Below are 11,165 nucleotides of genomic sequence, written 5' to 3' on the forward strand. Positions count from 1 at the left end.
AAATATTTTTTTTTTACTGAGGGAGTATTATTATACTATAAATAATAAAAATAATAACTACCGTGCATGTCACAGAACCCGATGGTTATGTTCAATGTGTCGGATCTATTTACAACGATTTAGGAAAATCCAACGCGTGCTAATCACGTGACAATCGCGCGCGTTAGCATTGACGAATGTGACGGTTTACCCGAAAAGCAGTATCCACGAGGAATCTCCACCGTTGATTCATGCGCACCAAAAATATCACGTCATCGGACGGTGGATAAACACGATAGTTATTGGAATCTGGTATAAAGTCTTAAAAATTTATTCCTACATTTTCTTCCGTTGTGTTAAATAAAGAAACACGCAAAATGGAGAAAACAGGAGGAAACTCCGCCAGCTGGAATTGGGCCGTGTTTGGATGTTAGGAATTGTTCGTTTTCATTTTTAAATAAGCCTAATTATGTAAATTAAATAATCAACGCCGCCACAAGGGAAAGCATCGCCCATTGTAAAAAATTTCAATGTAATGAAATACTATAATTTATTGCTAATTGTTTGTTTGAAGTTCAACCAAACAGGGCATTAATGAATTTCCTTCTTCCCTGCAATTCCTTTCTATATAATAATGGCAATGAGAATCAATCCGATAGCTTCAGAACTGTAAAAACTCTACCAAACACTGGCCCCTCCTAAATGCAGAAATATTCCATTTGAATTTCTCCGATTCCGGCCGAGGAAAATGTCTTCCGGCTTCTCCGGCGGCGTCTCCGATCTGTTCTACACTGGCAGGAGATCTGCTGTTGTGTCTAACGGTAGTTACGGTTCCAACCTTAACCAACAACAGCAGTTTGGTTATGGTTCGCCGCTCGCCGGAGGTCTACCGGAGCAGGATGTCCAGATCCGACGGTCGAATTTGATCGGGAAGAGGCCGCTGGTCGGATTCCAGCAGCAGCAGGGGTTTGCGCCGCAGAACCAAGGGTTAGGGTTTTATCTGAGGAACGTGAAGGCTAGGCCTAATTATGAGGGGATGTCTCCGGTGTCGACTCTCTCTCCAATTGAGTTTTCGTCGATTTCGCCGGAGTTTTCATCGATTTCGTCGGTTTCGAATTCGATGAACTCGCGTTTCGGCAGTCAGTTTGTGGCGCACAGCCGTATGCAGGCGATGAATGTTTCGGATCGAAGCGTTCACAATGTGTTCGACGGCATTCCCCTTCCGAATCAGACGCAGAGCAAGAGGTTGGAGAATTTTGGAGTAAATGCGCCGGAGAATTCTACGCAGAATCCGGAGAAGAATATGATGAACCATCGGTTACAGGAGTTGGAGAAGCAGTTACTGGACGATGAAGAGGATGGAGAAGGTGTTTCAGCGGTTACCAACAGTGACTGGTCGGAAACGATCCAAAATTTGATAGGTCTAACGCCAAAACCAGTTTCTCCATCGCCTACAGCTTCCTCATCGTCGTCGTGTTCTTCTACTTCGGCTTCCCCACCGGTGCTTTGCGCGAAGCAAGCGCTGATCGATGCGGCGACAGCGATTGCCGACGGCAAGACGGAATCCGCCGTCGAAAGCCTCGCGCTCCTGCAACAGGTAGCGAATACTAAAGGTACGTCTGAACAGAGACTCTCTGCTTACATGCTATCGGCTTTGAAGTCGCGCGTGTACCCCACGCAGCATCCTCCGGCGGTAACGGAGCTCTGCGGCGACGACCACGCCGCCTCAACGCATCTGCTCTATGAAGCTTCTCCATGTTTCGAGCTCGGTTTCATGGCGGCGAATCTAGCCATACTCGACGCCGCCACGGAGCTAGGCTTCCAGAAGATTCACGTGTTGGACTTCGACATCAGTCAGGGAGCGCAATACTCGCATTTACTCCAAGCGCTTGCGAAGAAGAAGCTCGATAACAAACCTCCGGCGGCCTTAAACATCACCGCCTTCACGGAATTCGCCGCCGCCGGCGAGAAGCTGCGAAAAGTCGGCGACGAACTGGCGGCGCTAGCCGCCAGTATCGGCGTTCCGTTTAAGTTCCAAGTGAAGAATTTGAGTACAACCGATCTATGCCGGTCGGGATTGAACGTACAACCCGACGAAGCACTCGCCGTGAATTTCGCATTCAAGCTGTACAAACTTCCCGACGAGAGCGTCACGACGGAGAATCCCCGCGACGATCTGCTCCGCCGCGTCAAATCTCTGTCTCCGGACGCCGTCACGGTGGTGGAGCAGGACATCAACACCAACACCGCCCCCCTAATCGCCCGCGTTCGAGACGCCTGCGACTATTACGGCGCACTCTTCGACTCTCTCGACGCCACCGTCGCCGGAAACCGGGCTCCCATCGAGGCTGCGCTCGGCCGGAAACTGTCGAACGCGGTGGCGTGCGAGGGGGCGGAACGATTGGAGAGGTGCGAGGTTTTCGGCAAGTGGCGCGTGCGAATGACGATGGCGGGGTTTCAGCCGCGGGCGGTGAGCCAACGCGACGCCGAGTCGCTCCGGTCAAAACTCAACTCGGTGACACGTGGCGGCACGGGATTCACTCTTAAAGAGGAGTCCGGCGGCGTCTGCTTCGGTTGGATGGGACGGACGCTTACCGTTGCGTCTGCTTGGCGTTGATTTTACCGTTTCCCTGTTTCGGGAAATAACGTGTTTATTAAGATGATTATTAATTGTTAAAGTCGTGTTTTTGGTTAGTATCGTGTTAGTGTGTATTAACGATTTAACCAATGAAGCGTAAGCGTGAAAATGGTATTCGTCTTCTTCGTGCCATTTTCTGTTTAGGTATGGAGTTTGTCTGTGCATTTAAGTGAATCCGCTCATCTTAGATCCTAGCCGTTGGAATCAACGGCGATGATTTAATCATGAATTCTTGTGTTCGGATTTGAATTGGGTTTACTTTAGGTCCTATTTTAGGCCGCAAAATCTATTGGGGTACACATGGGTGTACTACGTGTCAAAATTTTATTGGTTGCAGCGGTTTCACCTTCAATTGTCGCATTTTAATTTTCAGTAGTATTGGTTGCTTTTAGCATAAATTTTAGTCGAAATATATTGGCCATAGTATTTCAAATAAAATAAATATTTAATGTGTAATATTTTGACGAGGTGGATGCGGTGTTTTTACTTGTTTTTTTTTTAAAAAAATAAAATAATAGGCTGAATATAATGTATTTTTAAATTAAAAAAATCATTAGTATTGCAAAGTTGAAAAAGATATCAAAGTAAGCATAGCTGGAACTTGTTTACTCTAGGAGTTCTCTTTTAATAGTTTTCCATCTTTTTAATGTAAAATAGTAGTTAAATGAGATATTTTAAATAAATAATAATGAATATTTAATTTGATATTTCAAAAAATAATAATAAATTAAACATATTTATTTATCAATTTTTATAAAAGCAAAGAAACTGCAGACCATGTGAAGATTCGAACAATAAAAAATAAAAAAAGTAGATTTTATTTAACCTGCTAACAGTTGGGTCTAGATTTAATTTAAAACTGATAAATATACACGAAACTAACTGCTCAATAAAAGATAAGAGAGTTTAAATAAATAAAAAATAATATTAATTGGCACGGATGGAATCTTTCAGCACAATAATTAAATAGTCATTAATATTTTGGGTGGAGGAATGAATGAGCCAATGGTATGGCATAGTATAGTATGCTTATATTTATATCTTATTTATATATACTAAGAATGAATGCGTAGAGTGACGTTTATATTGACAATACTGGAAATATCAATCAATTTCACTTCATATATAATATGGGTGTGTTTGTCTGAGGGTTTGGACTTAACGAGATTTGAATACTAAAAATTTTGAATTTTAATAGCTGTACGTGATATAAATAAGAATTAATGTGATATTTTAAATGCATAATTTATTTATAGTATAATATAAAAAATAAAAAATAAGTGTTATAATTTGATTTTTTTTTAAAAAAAAAAATTGTATGAATAGTATAAATCCAACAAAACTCATCAAACAAACACACTCTATATATAATTTTTTAGATTTTTTGGGTCAATTTTTACTCAATTGAATTTTATAATTTGACGCAATAATTGTAGTATATTGTATATTGAGCAATAATATACCATATAATTATATACAATAAATAATTTAAATATCACACACAATTTAATATCATATGATATAGTATCACATAATACATACCATTGCTAATTTAAATGTAATAAATATATTTATACAATACAATAAAAAATATGAATAATACAACATATGTTTTTATATTCATACAATGTTATGTAAAAGATATGTGTCGTATATACTTACTAAGTCAAATCAGTATTTTACGGATTTAACTCTTTCAAAACAGTAACAATTCAAATATTATTATTATTTAAATTTTATTTAGGGCAGTGCAATATGAATGAACGGTCTCACATAAAAATATATGTATTGGCGCAAAATGTTAAAATGTCATTATTGTCACCGGTTACGAAAAGTAAAATCATTTAGTTATTCAACTAAATAAGGGTTAGTTTTGTCCACAATGATATCTTATAGTGTGGAGTGAAATTTGATAATAAAGTTATGAGTTCAAATTTTCGACATCTTCGTCAAAGAGGGACTGCGAGTTCCACTCAAAACTCTACTCTCGATACCTCAACCAAACTTTTGAAATTTTGATATATATATATATATATATATTTATTTCAATTGTATTACTTTACAATTTCACCACCATTCTTAATTTAAACATAAATATTTTTTAAGACAAAATTAAAATCTAATAACTACTATTTCATATAAAAAATCAACATATTCATCTTAAATATATATATATATATATATATAACTCAAAAAAGAAGTCCATAATATCACAAAAGCATGTAAGAGTTATGGGCTTTGACAAATATTTTAGAAACTTGGGCCGACGGCCCATTACTAAGCCCAAAAAAGCAATATATGATCTGAGCTTGACATTTTGGGTTTGGCTCTAAACCATCATATCATATATATATATATATATATATAAATGAGCTCAAGTCGTGGATCCCATTTTCTTTTTTTTCTTTTTTTTAAATTTTGTAATTCTGCAATTTCAGAATTTTGAAATTTTTTTATTTTTTTTAATTACAGGTTATTTATTTTTATTCTTAAATTTAGAGTTTATTGTTTTTTTTTTAAATTATCAAAATAAATGATAGAGGATGTGAATGACAGTTTTGAAATAGTGGTCGATGGTTTCAATATCAGCGGAGGAAAACTGATTTTTTTTTTCTATATATATAAAAATGTGAGGGAAGGGTAATGCGACTAAATGGTGTGAATAAGAATATTAAAATTTATTATTATTGATGCACTTACAATGAATTGTTGTTTTATTTTATATATATATATTTATAATTTTTAGATTTTTTTTTCTTTAAATTTTCAGCCATAAAGTTGGAATCCCAAATACTTTTTTATATATATATATTTTTTATTTATAATATTAAGTTGTTTTGCTATTCTTCTTTATTACTAATATTATATATATAATATTTAGATTTTTTTTGTTTTTTCTAAATTTTTTATTTTATTGTGTTTTTTGTGCACAACCATAAAGTTGGAATCTCAAATATCTCATTCCAAATAGACATGACACTCTTCCCCGAATTTGGAACATTCGCCGCCAAACGAACCTTAGCAGGTATCCTCGGAGAACCCTTTATCTTGCTTATATATATATATATATATGTCTAACCTTGTTAACATGTCAGCTGTAGTTGGCCCGACCGTCAGTCCAACCATCGCTTGATGATAATATTGAGTTTTTTTGCTATTCTTCTTCATTGATAATATTTTTATATATATATATTTATAATTTTTTGATTTTTTTTGATTTTTTCTAAATTGTTGATTTTATTATATTTTTTCTTCGCATCCATAAAGTTGGAATCCTAAATATTTTTTAGGACGGACGAAAATGGAAAAACAAGACAAGGGACGGAGAGAGTATTAAATTTTTAAAATATAATTTAATTTGTATTCAAAATTATTTTAAATAATACTATTATATTATAATCTTATATTCAATTACCAAATAAAAATAAAATACTACAAAATTAAATATTTACTTTATAATTGGACGGAATAGTATAATTGATTGATATTATTTTTTTTATATAGATTAAAAATATATATAATATATAATTATAATTTTTTTCGCTTAGCACGGATATTCGACTAAGTATATATATATATATATGTTTAAAAATTATTATTAATATTGCAATCATATGGCTGCAGATCACGGCTGGATCTAATTGCTGACGTGGCGCAACGCAATCAGAGCCGACTTTGGAGGAGAGAGTGTTCACCGCAATTGGCTGTCAAAGTGGAAATGGAATACATCTAGGGCAACGAAGGGCGTTTTCGTCATTTCGCACTACTTTTTAGGGATACGTGCAGACCATAAATTGAGATCGATGCCCTCCCAATGACAGAACGGAGCCAATTCCAGAAGTCGAGAGACCGTCGGGCGGCGGGCTGTCGCCGGGAATTTTGAATTTTTATGGAGCGTTTCATCGATCTTCGTGATTTGGTTGAAGGAGCGAGGCGGCTGATTCTTATTATTGTTGGCCTGTGAATTAGCGTTTGAGCGCAGGAAGGATTGCCAGTGACCTGAGGTTTTCAGTGAGTCTCATTGTCGGGTGGGAAATTGTTATATTTTGGATCTCTGGATTGGGCCACCAAAACCTAGAATTTTTTGCGGGAGGAACTATTTGGATCATCAAGCACACAGGTATAGGAACCCTAATTTTTTTTTGATGATTTTTGTTTGTGGATCTGTGTTGTTGTCATCGCCATATTCAGACTGAGGAACGTGCTTCATGAGATTGAGATCTGTACTTTTTTGTTTGTGGATTTGTGTTGTCTTCGCCATATTCAGACTGAGGAACGTGCTTCATGAGATTGAGATCTGTACTTTTTTGTTTGTGGATTTGTGTTGTCTTCGCCATATTCAGACTGAGGAACGTGCTTCATGAGCTTGAGATCTGTACTTTAAGACAGCCATACCGGGGCTTTTGATCTGGATTTGAGTTCGTGATTGGATGTTTTGGAGATGTGATTATTGTTACTTTTTGGAGCATGATTTTCTCCGGCAAAGTATGCGAAAACGCTTATTTGACCTGAATTGGATTTGCAATGGGATTTTGGAGATTTGATTTGCACGTCTTCTGCCTATAATGTTAAATCTTACGTACTCATTCTAGTACACGGAGAATCTGCAGCAGTATAGGATCTATTTTGAGAAAACTCATTTGCGTTTGACCATGAAGAAATGAATCTTCTTTCTACATTGTAATGTGATGATATCACCTAAATGCTTAATTGATGTCTGGCTCATATATGTAAATATGATTGGCAGAATGGGTATTGAAGTTACTACTTCCTCCAATCCAGATTTTAGTTGGACGGTTGTACCGAGAGGAAGACGGACCAGGAAGCTAATGGCCAGAAGCATCAAAAGTGTTGCCGAGGAGGAGGGCAACTTTTCCTTCCCTGGAAGAATTGGAGATTTTACAGAGTCTAATTTATACAAGGTATTTAATAATCTGATTGTGGTTATTATTATTGATGTATCGATAGCCAATATCCTATTTACTTTTGTTTTATTGGTTTTGTGTGACAGTTTGGAGAAGCTGCTATTGGACAATCAACCTCCGATAAATTGGGGAATGTTCCAATCAAGAAAAGGAAACATTTGCTACAGCCTCCATTGCCTCAAACATTGACACCTCCAGGCTGTTCAGAACATGAATATAATAATGTTGAGGACTTCTCCGGCATTGAACTTTTGGCAGCTGCTGCCAGTCGAGATGATGATAGTGGTAATGCACAATGTGAGCCAGGTTTGAAGAGAGGTGAATATAATAATGTTGAGGACTTCTCTGGCATTGAACTTTTGGCATCTGCTGCCAGCCGAGAAGATGATAGTGGTAATGCACAATGTGAGTCAGGTTTAAAGAGAAGTGAATCGGAGAGTTCCACTTGCCGTAATGCTGATGGGTTGTTGATTCAGAGCAACTCTGATACTGTTTCTCATAACCCACTTGGAAAATCAGTGGATGTGATGGCTATGCCGAGGGTTAACAGGCTGCATTGGGATTTAAACACGCCGATGGAGACTTGGGGTGAACCATGTGATGCATCCATTGTTGGGAACACTTCAAATTATGATATGCATGTTGAAGAAGACATGAAGAAAGATTGTTCTAATGCCACGCAAGAGATGTCTGATGAAGCTACCGAGAACATCGGTGGAGATGTGATCCCAGATGAAGTTGTTAACAGCGACAATAAAAAGGATATTCCAGATCTAGTTCTAAGTAGTGACGTTCAAAATTCTGTAATCCAAGCAACAACTCAAGATACAGTTGAACATTGCATTCCACCTTGGGAAATATCTGAAACTGCGAAGTATGTGCAGTGCAAAAACTCGAAGGATTCTTGGGAGGCTTGTGAACCACCAGGTACCAGGACTTCTCTGAAGATTACATTAGACATTGCTATCTTTGGAGGACATGATGTTGATAATTCTCGAATCAATTTTAACGTAGTGAGTTGCTTTTCTCAACCTAATATCCTAATTTTCTTGACGCAGGTGGTACTATTCAAGGTGATCTTTCTGTTCTAACTTCTGATGCAAAGGTTCAAAATGATGGGGCTTTTGATTTTATGGGGCATGTAGTATCAACTGAAATTGATGTCAAGCATGATGGTGATAATCTTCCTAATGAAGGATCAAGGACATTGGATTCATATGAAAACCCTGTTGTTCCAACACAATATTGTGGTGATCCAAGTTCCTCTACCGGAAAGATAGGTTCTTCTATTGATGGGCTGCGAGATTCTGATGTTTCCCGCAATCATAATTTTCATGCAGTTGATGGTGTCGGTTCAACTGAATGTCAGGATGGGTATGATTCTCCATATGAGGATGGAGAGTTACGTGGTTCAATATTGTTTTCCTTGGAGAAAGATGAGTTGGAATCTGAGTGCGTTGACTATGAATCTGATGGTAGAACTGATGTTGGTTCTGATGCTGTTGATTACCATCACTCTCCGGTCCTTGACGGTGGTTCTGATGGTTCTTGTGGGAATACTGCAAGGAGCCCAGTTTCCAAAAAATCACCCAAAGACAGCAAAACATTTAAACAGAATTTGAGGATGCATATTGACAAAGATGATTCAAAAAACAATGAGATGGTTGGAAATGGATCAACTGTAGGTTCTGTCACCACAGCTGAGGAGCCTATGGAAATGAATATCAAGGAAAATGATGATTCCTTCAAAAGAAGGCATTTGAATGATAAAAGAGACATGCCAGAAATGTATGAAAGTGCATCAAAAACTCTCAGGGGAAGGCTTCAATCTCATGCTGGAGGATGGTCACCATTGTATGCAACTGATGGGAAGGATGCCTTTATCCAGGAACAAAGGTTTGTATTAATATTCTTTAGTTACATCTTAGTGCATTGATCATAACCACTGTAATGTTTGAAAGGCTCTTAGGGCGTGTTTATTTGAGGGCTTGGATTTCGGATTGAGATTTGAATAGTAAAAAATTTGAATTGGAATAGTTGCATGATACGATATAAATATAAATTGATGTGATGTTTTGAATGTAAAATTGATTTTTAGTATAATATAAAAAATGAAAAATAGGTGTTTGATTTGATATTTTTTGCGGGACAAATTTGTGTGAATAGTAGAAGTCCACCAAAATCCTTGAAACAAACACACCCTTAATGTATGCTGCATCTGATGGTATTTATTTATTTTATTGTGTTCTCTAGATCACGTCTCAGTGTTTTGGATTCTCATACCGAAAGGGGTCCTTATCATGGCAAACCTTTGGATGAATTTAGACCTGCTACTAATGCTAGACGAGGAGTGCGTAGCTCCTCAGCATATAGGGATTCAAGAAGGCAATATTCCTCAAGTTTCCAGGGAGCTGAGCGTTATAACTACAACAGAGCTAGGAATATGGTTGGAAATTTGGACAGGATGAGTGGCCCGGGTTTCCATGACCAAGGTGAAACATCTTATTATATGTCAGAAGACCTGCACAGGACCTTCATGAGATCACCGGAGGAGAGTGAAGATTATTTTGGTACGAGGAAAAGAAGAGTACCCTCCGCCCAAGCTGGCGGCTATAGAAGAAGCAGGGTTCACTACTTGCATCGTGCTGACAGAGATTTTGAATCTCTACCTGATGAGGCCAATGTCTCTACTCATTTCTCACGTTCATCAGCAAAGGATCGGAACTTTTTGCCAAACTCTGGTAAACATGTCCATATTCCTCCACACAGAAGATCTCGCTCCAAATCTAGAGCACTTTCCCCTGGGCCATGGCCTTCGCACAAGAATCAAATCTTGAGTACTACAAGGGACAGCAGGTCTCCATATTTCAGATCTGTGGCTTGGATGGACAGAAGAAGGGCGTCATTTACAAAACCTTCTTTTACTCCTGATTTTGGGGAGGGATACTTACCCCAATCAAGGGGTCGGCGTTCTTCTCCGCAACACAGTTTTCGATGGGATAATGATGATACCTTCACAAATAACCATTCTAGGCACATGAGATCACCAGTGTTTAGGGACAATCAGAGGTTTCATGCTGTTGGTTCTTCTGGGCGATTGAAGTCAGATGAGTACTTTAAACCAATGTTTCGGTCTGAAAAACTATCTGTCATGAAGAATAGTCGAAAGGAATGCAAGGTAGAATCCAATTGTGATAGTAAGAGATGTCCTGACTGGGATGAGATGGTGCACAGAAGACCAAATGCCTAATGCTAATTGAAATGTCCTTCGGTTTGGGTGTAATTTGCCAATAATTTTGAGACAAGCAACTTGAAGGCAGCCAAAAAAGCATGGTGTAGAAGTTACTGATGCCCCTGAAAACTGAAGTTCAGTTTTCCTCTTAGCATCACTGCCTTTTTGTGTTTCAAATATGTTTGTAGGTTGGGAATTTTCTTACAGCTCAGTTATTTGCTGAACTGCCGAAAATACAAAATTTTTTATATGTTAATATATGTCAATCACCATGCTCGTACAGAAATCTGGTCAATTTTCTGGACCATTGGTATGAGTATTTGTATTGTCAAGACAAGTTTCTGAGAAATCTTTCAGTAATGAAGTAAGAAATGATCCATGAATCTCTGAG

General features: G+C 37.8%; 2 protein-coding genes across 3 annotated transcripts; both read left to right on the top strand.

Moving 5' to 3' along the window:
- The first annotated feature begins 504 nt into the window (after positions 1-504).
- On the top strand, positions 505-3,073 carry LOC127259885 (scarecrow-like protein 8). Its single transcript, XM_051287500.1, has one exon. The coding sequence runs from the start codon at positions 728-730 to the stop codon at positions 2,594-2,596; it is 1,869 nt and encodes a 622-aa protein (XP_051143457.1). The 5' UTR covers positions 505-727; the 3' UTR covers positions 2,597-3,073.
- Positions 3,074-6,417: 3,344 nt separating this feature from the next.
- Positions 6,418-11,157, top strand: LOC127259693 (uncharacterized). 2 transcript variants are annotated; one of them, XM_051287216.1, is made up of 5 exons: positions 6,418-6,737; positions 7,365-7,539; positions 7,629-8,469; positions 8,601-9,438; positions 9,796-11,157. In XM_051287216.1, the coding sequence occupies exons 2-5, from the start codon at positions 7,366-7,368 to the stop codon at positions 10,790-10,792; spliced, it is 2,850 nt and encodes a 949-aa protein (XP_051143173.1). In that variant the 5' UTR covers positions 6,418-6,737; position 7,365; the 3' UTR covers positions 10,793-11,157. The 2 variants fall into 2 exon arrangements, with proteins under 2 accessions (XP_051143173.1, XP_051143174.1); XM_051287217.1 differs by having other exon boundaries at positions 7,400-7,539.
- Positions 11,158-11,165: the final 8 nt, after the last annotated feature.

This window comes from Andrographis paniculata, unplaced genomic scaffold (assembly GCF_009805555.1).
Source record: "Andrographis paniculata isolate CXL003 unplaced genomic scaffold, ASM980555v1 Contig60END, whole genome shotgun sequence".
NCBI classification, from domain to species: Eukaryota; Viridiplantae; Streptophyta; class Magnoliopsida; order Lamiales; family Acanthaceae; genus Andrographis; species Andrographis paniculata.